The following is a 19,205-nucleotide window of genomic DNA, read 5'->3' as shown; positions in this document are numbered from 1 at the left end:
ATTGGAGTAGTTGGATCACCATGGAAGCTTAAGTTTTAAACCTATCTAGTCCTTGAAAGGATTACAAAATTAAAGATAAGCCCATAAGGGATTAGTAAAAGAACCCAAGGGATTGGCCTGGTGGCGAGGCCTTAGGTCTTAGGGATGTACTCCCTCCAAGATTCAAGGATCGAAACCTCTTAGGTGCTAACAGTTCCTTGGGGCCATCGGACTGGGAGAAAACCTTTGAATTAACCGTAGTGCACTTGCGAAAAACTCCTTACCGAGTGCCCGTGCACCCCTGAGGATTAATTAGGCTTTGATCCGAACACCCCGGAGCTAATCAAAAAATTAGTAAAAAACCCTACCTAGTTAAGATTTTATTCCAAGAAAACCTTAAATTTCTATTATGTTTACGTTTTTCAGGTGGAATTAACTCGCAAGGTTCTTCAGGTAAATTTCCTTTATAAGGATAAGGGAAGTTATCTAGATTTTCTTATTTCTCTTCTATAATTGCTACCTGCTTACCTTTATCAAGTATTATATGTTGGATTTCGTTGATAATTTCTAATTAATTATCATTAAGATTTTCGTTAAGTTCATTTAATAACCTAATTAAATTATTATTTGTAACACAATACTATTATTTAAATTATCTTATACTACTTCTTCAATAGGCTATGATACCAAATACCAATTAAAACACAACAAAACACTTTTTAAAGACAAAATAGAAATTTAAGGGTTTTTTGGAATAAAATCTTAACTACGTAAGGTCTTTTACTAATTTATAGTACTTATGGACTTATATTTTATTTTTGTAATCCTTTCAAGGATTAAGTAGGTTTAAATTAAATAATTTAGGGACTTACAAGATTCAATGTGAGGGATCAAACCCCACAATGAGAGAAAATAAGGTTAGGAACTTGAAACATAGGAACATTAACAATAAATGGATGGAGTTAGTAGATATATAATTAGAATGAGAATTAGTATAATCTGTTTACAAGAAACTAAATGAGTTGGGAAAAATCTAGGAAAATTAAGAAAACACGATACATACATTATTGTGCATACAGGAAAAGAGAAACACAGGAATGAAGTGGGGATAATTGTAGATAAAATCTAAAAGAAAAAAAAAAAAGAGGTAGCAATTAAAAGAAAAGGAGATAAAATAATGTTAGTGAAATTAATGTTTGAAGAAGAGATAGTAAATATTATTAGCTCTCACCCACACCTAATAGCATTAGATGAATCTATTAAGCGATGATTTTGAGAGGAATTTGAATCGATTAGTACAAGGGATATCAAGTGGGGAAAGTTTCTATAGGCAGTATTCTTAATGGCCATGTGGGAGAGAGAGTGGAGATATGTGAGACTACATAGGGTTTTAGATTTGGAAAGAGAAATAATAAAGGTATTGCTATCCTTGAGATTGCAATGACATACGACATTGTAAAAGCAAACACATGCTTTAAGAAGAGCTACTAACAATTTATAACATTTAATGTCAAACAATATAAACCAAATATATTTCTTTCTTATTAGGAGAGTTGATAATGGAACATTGAATGATTGTAAAGTAATAGTAGTAGAGAGCCTAACTACCTAATGTATATGTATTAGAAGATGGAAAATGAAGAGTAGAGGAAGTAGGCACCCACGAATTAAATGGTATTTAAAAGTCAAAATTTAGCCCTCTTTACATGTAGGATAACTAAGGAAGAAAAATGGACTTCAAATGATGATTTAATTCCAAGTGGCATAGGATGGCTAGTTACATTAAAAAACAAGCAAAGAGATTCTTAGCAAATCTAAGGGAAGTCACGCACCATTTAAGAAAACTTGATGGTGGAATGAAGCGATTCAAAAAGTAATCAAAACCTAAACTTTTTTGGATATGTAGGAATAATGAAATTTTAAAAGATGTAAATTAGCCAAAATATAAGCTAAGAAAGGATTTACAATTAAATTAAATTCTAAAGATGGAGAAAAATAACTAAACAAACTTGCCAAAATAAGAGAAGGAAAAAGTAGTGACCTAAACTATGTTAAGTGTAATAAGTGTAAAAATTAAAGAGTGCTAGTTACAGAAGATGAGGTTATGATATACAGAGAAATTTGGAAAAACTATTTAATGAAAACCAATTAGAATAATAACTTGATAACTCTAGTAGTAATATTAATTATTAAATTATTTTGCAAGATTGGACTAATGTAGGTAAAGGAGGCTATATGAAAGCAAGAAAAGTTGTAAGACCAGATGTAATTCCTACTGAAATTTGGAAGTATTTGGTTGATGAGAGGGCGATTTGGTTGGTAATTTGTTTAATAACATCTTAAATTCTAACAAAATGTTTGATAAACCAAACCAAGCCAACCCAAACCTTAAGTCTCATCAAATGGGGTTGGCTACATGAATCCTTCTTCTCTACTCAACTCTATCCAAGGCTATTTCGTTATTTAATTAAGGAGATTCATATCTCTATTTACTACACTAATCCACGTCAATCTAAGTCTACCCCTTCCCCTATCACTATCATCTACCGTCACTGTATCACATCTCTTTACTATTACCTCTGTTGGTCTCCGTTATATATGACCAAACCATCTCAATCTATTCTCTCTCAACTTATCTTCCATCGGTACTACTCCTACCCATTTTCGAATATACTCATTCCTAATCTTTTCTAGTCTCGCCACACATTCACCTTAGCATCTTCATCTCAGCAACACTCATCTTATTTACATGTTGTTTCTTAGTTGCCCAACATTCCGTCCCATACAACTAACAAAATGTTTAATGAATTGAGAAAATGTATATTGGTTGCAATGCATAAGAACAAATGTGACACTCAAAGTTGCACCGAACTTACAAGTGTACACAAAAAACTTGAAACATTTTAAGAAAAATGAGTGAGAAATGAAGATGGATTTCAATCATAAAAAACTGATAGAATAGATTTGAAGGAACAGTTGGGAATTTCTCAAAAATATTTGATAACCCAGAGAAATATGAGGCCCATTACATACTATGAAGATATTTTTCTACTTTAGGCCTTTAATGGAAAATGCAAGGAACATAAAATATATTTTAAAAAAAAAAAGTCCCACACAATGTTTATTAACTTAGAAAAGCATAAGATAGGGTTCATAAGGAGATAATAAGGACAATTTTGGAAAAGAAAAAAGTATCAATGAGATATATTGATTTACTTAAGTACATGTACAATGGAGTCGTGACTAGACAAGAACATTAAGGAGAGAAACAAGTGAATTTCCAATAACAATAGGTTTACATCAAGATCAACACTAAGTCCTTGGCTTTTTACATTAGTTGTGGACAAACTTATTGAAACAAAGGACGTGCAGAAAAGTAAAGAGAGTGATGTGATTGGGTGTTTTCACTTATTGGTTATTTTAGCCCCAACCCAACCTGCCAAACAAAGCCATATAGTTTTAGTTGACGAAACAAAGTTTAAGCTAAAATTGTGGAGAGGATTTAGGTTAAGTAGCACTAAAACAAAATATAGCTCACATAACTTTAACTAAAAATATGGATGAAAATAGAGTAAAACTGATGGGCAAAAAATATTGAAGAGTTACTATTTTTGATATCACACGAATTATTATTAAAAATACAAAGATTGAAGAGAACGTGACACATAGAATTAAAATGATAGAGATGAAATGGATGGATCAAAAGTGTTGTATGATCATACGATTTTATTAAGTTAAAGGGAAAATTTTATGGGCTTCTATAAGACTTGCTATGATATATGACATCTAATGTTGGGTGGCTAAGAAAAAAACATATTCATAAAACAAGTGTAGCTGAAACAAGAATGTTGAGATGGATGAGTAGTGTCAAAGAAAAGATAAAATAAAAAACAAATTTATTAGGAAGAAATTAGAAGTGGCACTGGTGGTATATGACCATGTGTATCATAGACCAATTAATACTCCTGTAGGGAACATTGATTTGATCCACGTGGATAGTGGTAAAATCCTAGCCACTATTTTTCAAAAAAAAAAATCATAGGCACTAGACACGAACAACACCATATGAACATGTTGGCAGGGCAAATGTAAAAAGAAAAAGTAAGAAAATGAAGGCGGCAAAGGCACAGTAAGGACACAATAATATACTTCTCCTTGTTACCTAGACTCGCCATTTTAGGGCAACTACATGACATTGACACGAATGTGGCATACGGCTCAAACTCAACACTTTACACATGAACACAACTATGTTGATTTGTGATTATTTTTTTCTTTTTTTGAGCAAAAATATTGAAAATCAAAACAAATACATTAAATACAATAGTAGGGATTCACTATTGAGGAGAAGAAGAAAGTAGAAGATACATTCTTCAAAAAAAAGATAGTCATAATAGAGAGATACATTCTACAAGAGAAAGAATGGTACCTATGACAAATTGATAGAGGAAGACAAGTCCCAATTTTTAGAGAGAAGGATTGAAACAAATCAATTATTGTCAAAGAAGAGAGAGAGACCATTTTTTCGAGAGGATAGTCTTGTTGTCTAGAGAAATGAAGTTTAAAATTTTTGTCTTGCTAGAGAGACCACGTGGTGAATGAAAGAATTCATGGTTTGTTCCACCAACCAATCAAATAGTCTTTGCTTCGTTTCACCAACAAAGTTTGTCGGTTATTGACCACTATGTTACATGGACTCCTTAAAATAAATCAAATGCCTATGTCGAACACCCAACAATTGGACAAGGGTGTGGTATGTATCTGATACTTTCTATCGGATACTTCTTATATATTTGTCTTTAATACTATCATTACATGTATACATTGTTGTGTAATTCCTCTAAAATGAGTAAAATGTATTTTTGACATTCTGTTACACATAACACCATTTTTTCTCGCATAATATATTACAAATATAAAAACATGACCATTTTTTGCCAAGTCCGCATGTCCTTATATTTGATGTTTGATAGATCCAACCTCTAGATACGCACCCACACCTGACACCCGTCCTTAAGTCCATGTAACATAGGTTACCACGGTTTGGTTTGCTCTATGTCCGCACTAAACCTATTTGGATTTTTTTGTAAAAGAAAGAAAGATCAACGTGGTTTGTGGGGCCCCTAATATTTTGGCTACTATGCATTTATTTACATGTCAAACTTTATCATTGTGTTTTGACCAAAATATTGTGACATTGAAAATAATAATTGGGTCAACTTTGTGACTCATGTTCCTATAAAATCTATATATACTCTTTTCAATTAGACAACATATCCATATACAACTAATTTCTGGATACTTGTATACCAAGTATATGCATATCCTTTATTAAAGATTTGATGGATCCAACCCTAGATACAAACCTGCATTCATCCTCACTCGACATCCTCACCTAAGTGCATGCAACATAGATACTACTATATTGATAAATCTTTTATGAGCAAGATATGCAATTTAATTTATTATCTAAATATTTCTTACTTAAAATTGCAAAATGTGGAGATGAGGCTCCATTTTTATTACGCATAGTCCTATGACTTACTATATGCAATTTAATTTATTATCTAGCTATTTCTTACTAAATTAGCAAAATATGGAGACGAGGCTAATTGTCACCTCTTAAAATTAGCAAAATATGTTACATGTAATGATATTATTAAAGACGAGGCTAATTTTCACTCCTTAATTTATTATCTAAATATTTCTTACCAAAATTTGCAAAATGTGGATGTCTTTTCAGCACATTGTCACCTCTTAAAAAATTTTCTTCACACATCTTATTATTGCATAACTAAAAGACATCCACATGCTAGAAACGCATTATCCTATTATTATTACATTCTAATAATAAATATGACATAGCAGTCATTTCCATTACTACGACAGATGAGATCTTCCCGATCTTCATCCATGTCTTTTGTAAATGAGACCACCACATCATCATCATCAATCATTGTCATCTCATATAATGGTAAGGATATTTTAAGTTTTAGTTATTTCTTAAAATATTAGGATTTTGTCGAGTAGAATGCTCAAATAAAATCTTCTAGCAGCTTCGAACCTTGAGATAAAGGAAGGCTCGGTGGAGGGTTATTACTATTAATGACTAGGATATTAATTTTGCAAGGATATAAATCGATACAAATAAAATTTTTGTATTAATTTTGTTTATTTCCACTATGTAATAATAGAAGGAGAACGTAACTCTAGCTAGCGTTTGTCTTCCTAGTATGTAAGAGTAAGGTGGGTGGAGAAAAGTACATGGGAGGTGATGATAGCTTGATTTGTATTTTAAGTGGTACATGACAGCACCACAAATACCCTAATATGTAATGCACTTTTCTAATTGAATACCCATGGTAAATACCCTAATTGTCAATAAGGAACAATTAGTAAAGTGCATTACATATACAGCTGGTGTGATGATTGTCTCCATTGATGCCTGTGGTTGTTGAATCAATAGAATTTAAGTACACAATACTTCGGGTTGTTATTGGCATCAAAGATACTGGTTTGAAAAAAATTCTTAAAATATATAGTTAATATTAGTCACCCAAATCTGAGTAAAGTCACGGTGTATTCCTCTGTGCATGTTAAGGAGTTGATAGGGCTTACACAGTTTTATTCTTATCGACAATTATCAAGATTTTTTTTTTATTTTTGAGGGGGGGTGGTGGTTTAAGGTAAAATTGTCTCTTTGATGGTATAGTTTATATAGCAAACATGTTTAGTTCTTTGCCTCTTATGTTTGTGTGTGTGCGCGCGCACGTATTATCATGTATACCTTATACACATTACATATATATTTTATATATGAAATTTGATCTATTGTATAAAGCGTGAAAACTTGTTAGATGTGTAGATGTTTTTGAACTTTAACGTGTAGATGATACAAGTATAATATTAATATGTTATTTGTTTTCCAATTTCATTTTTTTTTTTTTTTTTTTTTTTTTTTGAGAAAGTAACATTTATATTTTGTAATCTTTTTTGTTAAGTAAACATTTATTAACGAAGTGGTGACACAAAAGGTGGCGAAACACTGTACACAGGACGTACAGAAAGCAAAACTATCTCCTCCTACATATCTGGAGGATGTACAACTCCCCAAAAAAGTAAACAAAATGAAATAAAGAAAGTGTAAATGACTCACTCAGCCAAAAAACTAAAGACACAAGAACAGAACCTTTCAAACAAACAATAGAACCTCTATACCATCAAAAGGCCTCCTATTTCTATCATTCCATCACAAAACACAAAAAAAAGCAGCCCCCAATGCGTTCCCAAAGCTTCCCTTAGGACAACCTGTTCTCCATGCTGAAAAGAGATCTCTGACCGAACTAGCTACACATTTTACAGTAGTTTAATGTACAGGTTTTCATTCTGCGCCTTGGTGCTCCTTTTGTAATAAAATTCATACATACTAAAATAAAAATTATACAAAAGGAACTCTGACCAACCAGGCATCATCCACTCTACACTTCCCTTTTGCAATTAGGCAATGAGATAGAGATGATTCACACTCTTTTCCACTCTCTTGCATATGCACGCAATCTAATACGAATTTTCTCCTCCTCAAGTTGTCCAAAGTTAAAATCACCTCTTGAGAAGTTGTCCAAGAAAGGAAAAGAAAGGGAAAAAAAAAAAGAAAAAAAAGGCACATTAGAAGAGACCTTCGTTCTCCAATAGAAGGAAGATTCAAATACAAACAATTCTTGACTCCTCTCTGACCTAGAGTATTCTCTACCCCTTGTGCACATCCTAGAGCATTCCCAAAAGAGCTCCAATGGAATCTGCCTCCCAATCCTAAAAGGATCTCCACAAAAAAAGAGTCCAAACTAAACCTGCAGAACTACGTATAATAACAATTTTAAATTATTTTCCATTTTCTAAATTTTGTTAAGAGTAAAGAAAATGGTGGCATTGTACCATACAAAATGTTATATATGTAAATATAGTTTAAATAAGATACGTAAATACTAGATTTACATGCATAAATACTTCCACATGAGTTTCAAGTTTTAATTTTCTATGTTTCTTTAAAGAAAAGAAAACACTGAAATTGTACAGCGTATGTAACTTCCTTTTAATGATTTGCAGATTTTAAATGCCACTGAATTTGATTCTTCAACAACAGCTTTGTAGATTGTTATGGCATTAGGGCTGATGATAAACCCCTAGAGGAGAATGATATAGTTGATGTATAATGTAATAATTCATTTTTTGATAAAGAAAAACATATTTAATGTGCTTGGTAGAACAAAAGTCTTTGGACTCCATAGCACCACCTTTATTTGGAAATAATGCAATAAAAGAGGTGGCTTATCCCCCTCAAATGTCCTACTACACTCGTGAAATTAATGCATAAGTCATGACTTCCTCCATCAAAAAACTCAATCCGGCTTGGGCAAATGTCATTGACATCCCATCCGAACCTAGGGCCTTGTCCCCATTACAACTCTTCAGAGCTGAGCTGAGCTGACATGACAAAATTTCCTCTGAAAAAATGCCTTTCCAACCCTTCCTTCTCTACTTCTGAGATAGAAGCAACATTCAATCCATCAAGATGAGGTTTTCTATCACACTCCTCCAAGTACAAATTCTAAAATAAACAGAACTCCCTCCGACCCAATGTCCTCTTCTCTAGATGTCTTCTCCCCAAAAATCATCAACCTTCCAATTGGTAAGAGCCCTCCTATGAGCATTTGCCATTTGATGACGGAATTGCGCTCCTATCCTATCCCCTTGAACCACAAAGACCTTGCCTTTGGTCTCCAACTAATCTCCTCCATCAGCATAATCTGCCCCAGTTCCCCTTTTTCCCTTTCCTACCATAGCCCCTCCTCCACCTCCTCCTCTATAAGCTCCTTTGTGTTTCTTTGGCATCAAAATCCTTAATATTAACAAGAACCCTGGCCTTTCAATGTGCTTGCTAATTAAATTCTTCCATGTTCCATATTTTAAGGTCCTCAACTAATCATAACTTGTTAGTAATGACAACACTAAGTGCACCTCGTACCTGATAATCAGTCTACTTCTTCAACACTCACCTCCATTATTAAAGAGAGAGAAATATTCTACTTTACCATAAATTTTATCCACTACTTGAGAACTGAAAATCTTTTTGCATCAAATTCAAATTAAATTCCAAACCAGCATGAGTCACTCAAAGTTTAGCCCTCTACTATATCAGTATGTCCTTCAACCTCTGCCTCTCTTCCTGCCCTTTTGAGTAGGAACACTGTATGGACATACTCCTAACCTTCAATGAATCCTCCTCCTCAAGAACCTCGTCCAAATCCCCCTCCTCTACTCCATATCCGTACTACTTTATCCCCGGGTGCTGTGACAAAATTGTTGATTCTTCCACTCAGACACACTCGTTTGATCAAGCTCAAAATGATCAAAAGGCTCATAGATAAAGGTAATCAAGCCAAATGAGTTTAGAAAACAATATATGAATATTCTTTTCTTTTCTTTCCTTTTTTTGATAAAATAAAAGAGATGAATATTCTTGATTCTTGCCACATAAGTCCATTCCCAAAACTCCATCAAAAGGCTCTTCCCCCACTGAAGCATCTGGCCCAAGGTAGCCACCCCCTCAACCTGCCTTGAATCATGCTGATCCTTACACATTCTCGCCACTAACTCTAACCTCCCTTCCTTCCTCAAAGCCCCCTGAACCTACACCAGTTGCATCCTCCCCACCACCATTGGAACCCTCCTTAGCTAACCCCTTTGTCTGTAATACATCTCCCCTCTACACAACCTCCCCAGCAAAATCTGTCTTCACCCAATGGGAAGAAGACTGAATAACAGAAAACTCCAATATTGGCCCGACCCAAACCCTTCAAGCCTGGATCTAGTCCTAAACCACACTGGTCCTGAAGACAAACTAAGGAGGCCTCCCACCAGGTGGCCACTCAAATGGCCATGTGTACTCTAGAACTGAAACACCCACCCCAAATGGGCTATGAGAAACCCTTATAGAAGAAGAATGCATGACCTTCCTAGTATGTGGCCAACTGATTTTCTAGTATTCTTGTTAAAAAAGTTATTCATTAATTATGACTTTCTTAAATATTCACGGTATGGTTTATGTCCGATCTCACTCGTATACATGTTAATATAGTAGCCAGTATGTATGCACTATAAAGTACTTATATTCTTGTGTTTATGCATGATAAGTTAAGTGCCTTTCTTGGGGCTATTGTGCATTTTATTATGTTGGTAAATTAGTGATAAAGGTTAATCAAATGTAGAAAAGAAAAAAAAAAAAAAAAAAGGAAAATGTCATGAGAAAACATTTTTCTTCTAAAATATATTACATTGAAACAAACAAGGCACTCAATTCCATATTTTCTTTGGCAGCATTATTTCCACCCCAAATTTCACTATGATGGTTGCATTTACACAGGTCCTGCAATAACCACACTCCAAACACTATGAGGGTGTGTTTGGATCAAGGATTAAGAAGGGATCTGTGAAATAATAAGGGAAAAGTGAATGAAATATAAGTTAAACTTTGTTCACTTTTCTATTCTATTTTTCTTTCATTTTCCAAATCCCTCCTCTGAAACACAGGCTAAGCATGCAACATAAAGCGATGCCGAATTGGGGTACACTATTTTATTTTCTTTTAATGAAAGAAATTTGTTTGAACAAATAATAGAACAGTTAAAAGATCGATCTTGTTCGGCTTCGGCTCTTGTCGGCCCCTCCAGTTTGCCTCATGCAATGCAATTAAGGGTGTCATTTGATACTCGGTTTGCGCTTGCAAGATGAGCCCAAAGGACCCTGACTAGAACACTATACCCAATTATAAAAAATGAAAATAATAAAGGTCAATCTTGTTCTTTATACAAATTGCACACATAAAATCAAAGATTTGAATCTCAACTCAAAATAAACAAAGCTCATAATTCGAGGCTAAAAAATCACCAAAATATATTTATATATGTATAAATATAAGAGAAAAAAAAACCTGAGAATTTGCTCCAGAGTGAGTCGCCCTTCATTTCTCTGCATCTCTAACTGAACAGAACCATAACACTTATCCATAACAAGACACACATGACCATCCATTACCATCACACCATGAAAATTGCACACATTTCTACACCACATGGACGCTTGCCGCAACTTGTCGAGCTCTCCCAGTACCCAATCCACATCGGTCCCATCCCCAATTTTCACTCTCTTCACCGCCACCTGGTGCCCGCAGCCGCAGCCCCCACCGCCACTCAACAAACCCTTCCACACCTCCACTCCCACCCTCCTCCCCTCGCTGAATTTATGAACAAGTCTCAAATCCCGATGCCTCGCAACATCAATTCGATATCCACCACGACCGCGGCCGCCACAACCGCCGTGGAGGCTGCGGAGGGAAGCAATTTTACCACCGTCATCATCATCATCATCATCGATTTCATCATCGGTGTCGCTGAATTGAGTAGAGGAGTTGGATTGGAGGAGGGCGAGAACAGAGAAGTTTTTGGGGAGGGCGGAGACGGAGTTGCCGACGGCGGAGACGCGGCGGCACTCGGGGCAAGAGAGGGAGGTGGAGGGTGAAGCTGAGAAGATGCGAGCGAGACATTCTTTGCAGAAAGAGTGACCGCATTGAAGGGTGAGTGGGGGTCTCTGTTCGTCGTCGTAGTTGGCTTGACAGATCGAGCAGCTTAGCACCATCATCGTCTTCGATGTCATCGCCGCCTTCTTTTTCGAATTCATCTCCTCTCTCTCTCTCTCTCACAATTTTGATCGAATAGTGTTTTTGAGAGAAAGGTCTCTGATTCCTGATAGAGAGGTCGGTGCGAGAGAGAGTGTGAATTTGAATACGCAAATGAAGGCCTGGAGGGAGCGCAGAGAGAGACGTGTGGAAATAAGCCCGGTAAATCTGGGTAGTAGGTATGGGATTCTTTCATATATTTCATATTATCTGTGTATATTGTGTTGAGAAGTTAGATATTTTAATTAGTTATTTGATTTCTTTTAGTTATTTTTGTTTGATTAAAATAATATCTATAACTCTTGATGATTCATTTAATTTTATCTATAACTCTTGGTGATTCATTTAATTTTAAGAATTTTTTTTATAAATAATTAGTTTTATCAATTTTAAAAAAGTAATTTTAATATATTATTTAAAAATTAAATTTACGGTTATATCTTTATTTTATTATGTTTCTTTTTAAAAAAAAATTCTTAATGTAATATTTTAATTTAATACAAAAAAATATTTTAATGTAACACACAAAAATAACTTCTTAGTGTATTTTTTCTAAATGTACCACTCTAATTTAATACTCCAAAAAAAACTCATTAACATAACACACGCATAAAAATCCCTTACTCTAACACACACAAAAATTTCTTAGTGCACTTTTTCCAAACATAACATTTCAATATAACACTCTAAAAATACTTCTTAGGGTTCGTTTGGAATGTGAGTTGACTTTTTAACTTTTTAGTTTCTTGACTATGTAAGGGTTGTTTGGGATAACTATATAATAAGTGCACTTTTTAATTTTTTTGCTAAAAAAGTAGAGAAAAAAATTGTTGTTTTGGATAAGTTTTTGACTTTTTACAAAAAAAAATTATATTAAAATATTATATAAAATATTAAATTTAAGATCTTATCCTTCACTGACATGAACAGTTCAGTGAGCACTGAGCACTTGTCAATTCCCCTGTCACAGTGCACTGTGCATTGTTTGACTTTTTGTTTTTTTTTTTTCCTTAAACAACGTGAGTTGGGCATGTTTTTACCCTTTGTGTCCTCAGCCCAATTTTCCCACCCTAATATTGTGAATAGTCTTTATCTTAACACCACCACCTGCTACAGTCGACGACTTTTTCAGTCAATTTTTCAAATTTTTCTAACGTGTCCTTGTCACCAAATAAGATCTTTCTTGGATCCAATGCATTGTGCACTCTTTATGATGGACTTTCACCAAATTTAAAGAGAGAGAGAGGGGGGGAAATTATTATATTTTGAATGACTTTTTGACTTTTAACACACAAAAAAAAAAAAAAACAAAAAGTAAAGAGAATATGAGATAGGGGAAATAGTCGTTAGTGGAGAAGAGAATTTTTTTTTACAAACCAATGAAAAAGTATAGCATTTTAATTATTAAATGTATAAACTTTTTCATGATTTTGTAATTTTTTTTTTTTTTGGGCACCACTGGGTGTTATTTAGCCAAATGAAATCTTTGACTTTTTCATATAAAACGTTTCAAATTTTTTAGGCTTTTAAGCTATTTTGTTAGACCATCTCCAACGTTGCACCAGATGTGGCATCAGATTTGAATTTGATGAAAAAAGTCACATTTTCTGTCTTCAACGGTTTCACAAAACGATATCAAACTGAGAACGAATCAAAAGTTTCATCAAACTGAGGACAACGTGAGATTTCACCATTTCACTGTGGGTTTACGTTGGAAGTGATCCCACCGGTCAACTGGCCGGACGTCCAACCGGTTGTCCCTGCATACAAAAATATTACATAACAGTGCTTCAGTGCAACTTTTCATTGTCTCAAACTTGGCTCCATTTCTGAACACAGAAATCAAACAACACCTTCACACATGTCCTTTCTACCCTTCACTTTTCCTAGGAAAATGGCACACCATTGGACCAAAGAAGAAGAAACCAACACCATTGATGATTTTTCACCATTGTTGGTGTGCCATGATGGTGATCAACACTCAGTTTTTTCTTCTCGGGTCAACATTGATCAAACTGAGTGTTGTTTGATAATTGATCAAAGGAATTACAGAGAGAACCAAAGAAGAAGAAGAAACCAGAGAGAGAGGGGGCAAAAAAAAAAAAAAAAGCAGGGGTCGGGATCGAAGGGGTTAAGAAACCTTAACGGTGAGCTCATGGACAGATTGGGGCTTCTGGGATTGGCTAGCCATTGTATGTTCCGATCTCAAACTACACAGCATAGGCCTTGTTGTTGAAAAAGCGTTGTTGCTTTGATATATACGAAATGAGGATGACCCACAAGAAATCTCAATTTTCAATGGCGAATAGAGCAAAGGAATTGAAGAATTGTGAAGAAAATCGAAATGGGTTCACTTGAGAAGACGAGAGAATTGCTTTGGTACGCTTAGATTTGTTCGGATCGGAAAGCGAACTGAATAAGAACAAAGATACATATATATATATATATATAGAGAGAGAGAGAGAGAGAGTCAGTACGTTAGCTCTTGCGTTGGTTAATGTAGGTATTCAGCGCTTGGCCAGTCGACCGGTTGGTCGTCCTACCGGACATCCCTGGCTTTTGATGCAAACCGTTGGAAGAGCTCATATCAAATTGAGAAAATCATCATTTTTTTACTCAAATTTGATAGAAAAAAAAAAAAAAAGTGAACCATTGGAGATGCTCTTAGCTTCTCAAAAAAGTCTTTATATTTAAAATTTTCTAATTATATTTAAAAATATTTAAAAATTATAAACATTAAGTTTTTGACTTTTTACGAAAAAATTATATTAAAATATTATATAAAATATTAAATTTAAGATCTTACCCTTCACTGACATGCACAGTTCAGTGAGCACTGAGCACTTGTCAATTCCCCCTGTCACAGTGCACTGTGCATTATTTGACTTTTTGTTTTTTTTTTTTTCTTAAACAACGTGAGTTGGGCATGTTTTTGCCCTTTGTGTCCTCAGCCCAATTTTCCCACCCTAATATTGTGAATAGTCTTTATCTTAACACCACCACCTGCTATAGTCGACGACTTTTTCAGCCAATTTTCCAATTTTTTTTAATGTGTCCTTATCACCAAATAAGATCTTTCTTGGATGCAATGCATTGTGCACTCTTTATGATGGACTTTCACCAAATTTAAAGAGAGAGAGAGAGAGGTGGGGGGGGGGGAAATTAGTATATTTTGAATGACTTTTTAACTTTTAACACACAAAAAAAAAAATACAAAAAGTAAAGAGAAAATGAGATAGGGGAAATAGTTGTCAGTGGAGAAGAGAATTTTTTTTACAAACCAATGAAAAAGTATAGCATTTTAATTATTAAATGTATAAACTTTTTCATGATTTTGTAATTTATTTATTTTTTGGGCACCACTGGGTGTTATTTAGCCAAATGAAATCTTTGACTTTTTTATATAAAACGTTTCAAATTTTTTGGGCTTTTAAGCTATTTTGTTAGACCATCTCCAACGTTGCACCAGATGTGACATCAGATTTGAATTTGATGAAAAAAGTCACATTTTCTGTCTTCAACGATTTCACAAAACTGATATCAAACTGAGAACGAATCAAAAATTTCATCAAACTGAGGACAACGTGAGATTTCACCATTTCACTGTGTGTTTACGTTGGAAGTGATCCCACCGGTCAACTGGCCGGACGTCCAACCGGTTGTCCCAAAGGACATCCCACTGGTTGTCCCTGCATACAAAAATATTACATAACAGTGCTTCAGTGTAGCTTTTCATTGTCTCAAACTTGGCTCCATTTCTGAACACAAAGAAATCAAACAACACCTTCACACATGTCCTTTCTACCCTTCATTTTTCCCAGGAAAATGGCACACCATTAGACCAAAGAAGAAGAAACCAAAACCATTGATGATTTTTCACCATTGTTGGTGTGCCATGATGGTGATCAACACTCAGTTTTTTCTTCTCGGGTCAACATTGATCAAACTGAGTGTTGTTTGATAATTGATCAAAGGAATTACAGAGAGAACCAAAGAAGAAGAAGAAACCAGAGAGAGACAGGGGGCAAAAAAAAAAAAGAAAAGAAGCAAAGGTCGGGATCGAAGGGGTTAAGAAACCTTGACGGTGAACTCATGGACAGATTGGGGCTTCTGGGATTGGCTAGCCATTGTATGTTCCGATCTCAAACTACACAGCACAGGCCTTGTTGTTGAAGAAGCGTTGTTGCTTTGATATATACGAAATGAGGATGACCCACAAGAAATCTCAGTTTTCAATGGCGAATAGAGCAAAGGAATTGAAGAATTGTGAAGAAAATCGAAATGGGTTCGCTTGAGAAGACGAGAGAATTGCTTTGGTACGCTTAGGTTTGTTCGGATCGGAAAGCGAATTGAATAAGAACAAAGATACATATATATATATATATAGAGAGAGAGAGAGAAAGAGAGAGAGAGTCAGTACGTTAGCTCTTGCGTTGGTTAATGTAGGCATTCAGCGCTTGGCCGGTCGACCGGTTGGTCGTCCTACCGGACATCCCTGGCTTTTGATGCAAACCGTTGGAAGAGCTCATATCAAATTGAGAAAATCATCATTTTTTTATTCAAATTTGATGAAAAAAAAAAGTGAACCATTGGAGATGCTCTTAACTTCTCAAAAAAGTCTTTATATTTAAAATTTTCTAATTATATTTAAAAATATTTAAAAATTATAAAAAAAATATTTTGGTTTTAAAAACTTGTAAATAATTTTAATTTTTGTAATTATAAAAAAAAATTTAATTTCACTTATTTCGAAGAAAAAAATTGGCAAAATTCATTTGACCCTTATAATTTAAGCCAATAACACTTTATCCTCCTATAATTCAAAAATAATTATAAAACTTTAAACTAATAAATTGCAACAGTTAATTCCATTACGTACGCATATGGAGGGGGATTAATAATGAGGGGATTGATAGTGAGAGGATTAAGTAAAATTGTATTTGTTTTTATGATAGTTGTTAGTATAAGAATTGTTAAATTATTTTTATATAAAATAATAAAACAAATAAAAAAATATAAAAAATTAAACATTAATGTTTAAAAAAAAATTCCGAATATGTAAAAAATAAAAAAATTTATAATCCCCTCACTATTTTTCTAATACCATCTCCACCTCCTTCATCCTAATCCTCTTTCCAACCTCCATCTTAATCTCCTCCTCCATTCTAATCCCTTTCCCAACTCTACAAACAAACACAATACTAAATAACCCTACCTCCATCCTAATCTCTTCCCATCTATTACACTCCAAAACAAACAGGGCCAGTTACCTCAATACCCTTATGATTTTATTATTTTTCTTCATATTTTCTCTCTCTTCTATTTTTAACGTTCCATCCAACTTAACTAATTATTTAACCTTAACCTAAAACCTAACTAATTGTTATTTTAAATATAATCTCTAACTTAATCAATTATTTAACACTAAATCCTATTTCTAGAACCTTTTTTTTTTAATCTAAAATTTTAATATCATTTCTAACTTAACCAATTATATTGTAACATCTCAAAATTTTAATTATTATTTAATTTCATATCAATATTATTTGATTATAAATGAAATATATATAGATATATATAAAATTTATTTTAATATGTGATTTTACAATTGGGATCAAAATATAATTTTGTAAACTAATAATGTAATCATTATAACTTTTGAGGTTAAAATGTAAATGTAAATATAAAAATAAAGTAAATTGCCACTCGTATGTATTAAAAACATCTGGCATGACCACCAAATGTCTATTTGCATGTAATGTATTGTGAGTAATGTTAGAGATTTTAAAAGATATATTAAAATTTTTGTCAAATGTCTTACATAAATGTAAGACCCACATGGGACTTACATAATGTAAGTCTCACACTCATGTAAGATATTTTGTAGAAATTTTGATAAATTTTTTAAGATCTCTAACATTTTTCAATATAATGGCCACCATTTCTCTTAGCGGTTGTTTGGTAACTCAACAAAAAGATTTACAATTTAAAAGTTATCCAAAAAAAATTAAAAAACTAGCAAATATTAAAAAGTTCTTTCTATTTCCACTACTTTTAATACATCTTGTTATTAAAAACTAAAAAAAAATCCTAAATATGGACTTTTTAAAAATAATTTTCTAAGTTTTTAATTTGTATTTTTAGTGGTTTTTTAAATACTTTAATCAAAATCTTTATATTTTTGAAATCTATTTAATCTTGATATAATTAAAAGTATAAAATTCGTACAAAAATATTTAAAAAATTTATTGAACACAACAAAATAAAAAATGTACTGAATTCTTTTCTTTCTTTTTTTTTTGTATTTGGTGAACTTTTTTTAAAAAAAATCACAAATATTATACTATTTAGGGTTAATTATCTAAAAGTTTATATTCACAAATAGTGAGGTAGCTTAGATTCTGTTTAAGATTTTTTGAACTAATAAGTTCTATTTTGAGATATAATAATGTTTTGGCCCTTCTGCCCCTAATAATGTCATATGGATACGTAATACCAGTTATGGAAGGTTTGTGAAGGATAGATGAAGATACGATTTTGAAAGATTTCTCGATTTAGTTTGATTCGACTATTCTAGAAGATAATATTTCCGCATTTTACAGATTTGGATTTGTGCCTTTTCAATTGCAATTACTACAAATTTGTTAGCTGGGATTTCGATTTACAAATTGAAAAAGTGATTTGCTAGATTGGTTTTCGATCTGATTTATAGGTATGTATGATTTCAATTTTGTTTATTATATGTTTTTATATTGCTTTTGAGTTTTGATTGAATTTGTTTTAAGAATATGTTAAATGATTTCAATTTCCGAATTAGAGAAATGATTTGATGGATGGTTGATTTTAGATCTGGCTTGTAGGTATGTATGTTTTCAATTTTGTTTGTTATGTGTTTTTAGATTGTATTTCACTTTTGATTGAATTTATTTTTGAGAATTACGTAATGTATATGTTGAATGATTTGAGGTTTTGCCTTTTCTCTTTTGTGATTTTTTTTTGTTTAAATATAGTATACATTTATTTTGAAAAATTGGATTGTAATTTGAAATATTTTGTGATTAGTTGTGCTTAACTTATACATATCTGTATTTGTGAAAACTGATAAAGTTCTTAGTATTGTTATAAAGTAGATTTTGTTCTGCTTTTGTAGTTTCAGTAAACTGAGAATTGTTCTAATTTTTATTCATGTGATTTTTTTTTGGTTCAAATTCAATGATGCCTAAAGGTTCTATGTGTGATACTCCAAAAATTGTGAACATCAAGGATATAATAATAAAAAAAAAATATAGAGTTTTTCTAAAATTACAAATCCAAAAAAAAAAATAATGTTACATTAGAGTTAAATGTATTACAAACAATGTTGTCCTAATTTTACAAAATATAAGTAAAAATAATACTAACCAATGCTAAAATATTACAAACAACGTTGTCCAAAAATTACAAATCCAAAAATAAATAATACTAACCAATGCTAATCATGTGGCAACTAAGACAT

At 33.0% G+C, this 19,205-nt stretch overlaps 1 protein-coding gene across 2 annotated transcripts in view; it reads right to left on the bottom strand.

The window, feature by feature from the left end:
- The window catches only part of LOC145814358 (E3 ubiquitin-protein ligase KEG-like), a 39,370-nt gene extending 27,483 nt beyond the window's left edge, over positions 1-11,887 (bottom strand). For both annotated transcript variants that reach the window (XM_082911090.1, XM_082911091.1), the window contains exon 1: positions 10,967-11,887. In XM_082911090.1, coding sequence (XP_082767216.1) covers positions 10,967-11,712 — 746 coding nt within the window. In that variant the 5' untranslated portion in view covers positions 11,713-11,887. The remainder of the gene's footprint in view (positions 1-10,966) is intronic.
- Positions 11,888-19,205: the final 7,318 nt, after the last annotated feature.

The sequence above is a fragment of the Camellia sinensis genome, unplaced genomic scaffold (genome assembly GCF_055761805.1).
Source record: "Camellia sinensis isolate YWXY unplaced genomic scaffold, ASM5576180v1 Unanchor1, whole genome shotgun sequence".
NCBI lineage: Eukaryota > Viridiplantae > Streptophyta > Magnoliopsida > Ericales > Theaceae > Camellia > Camellia sinensis.
Note: the sequence above shows the minus strand (reverse complement) of the source record. Positions and strands in the feature narration are given on the sequence as shown.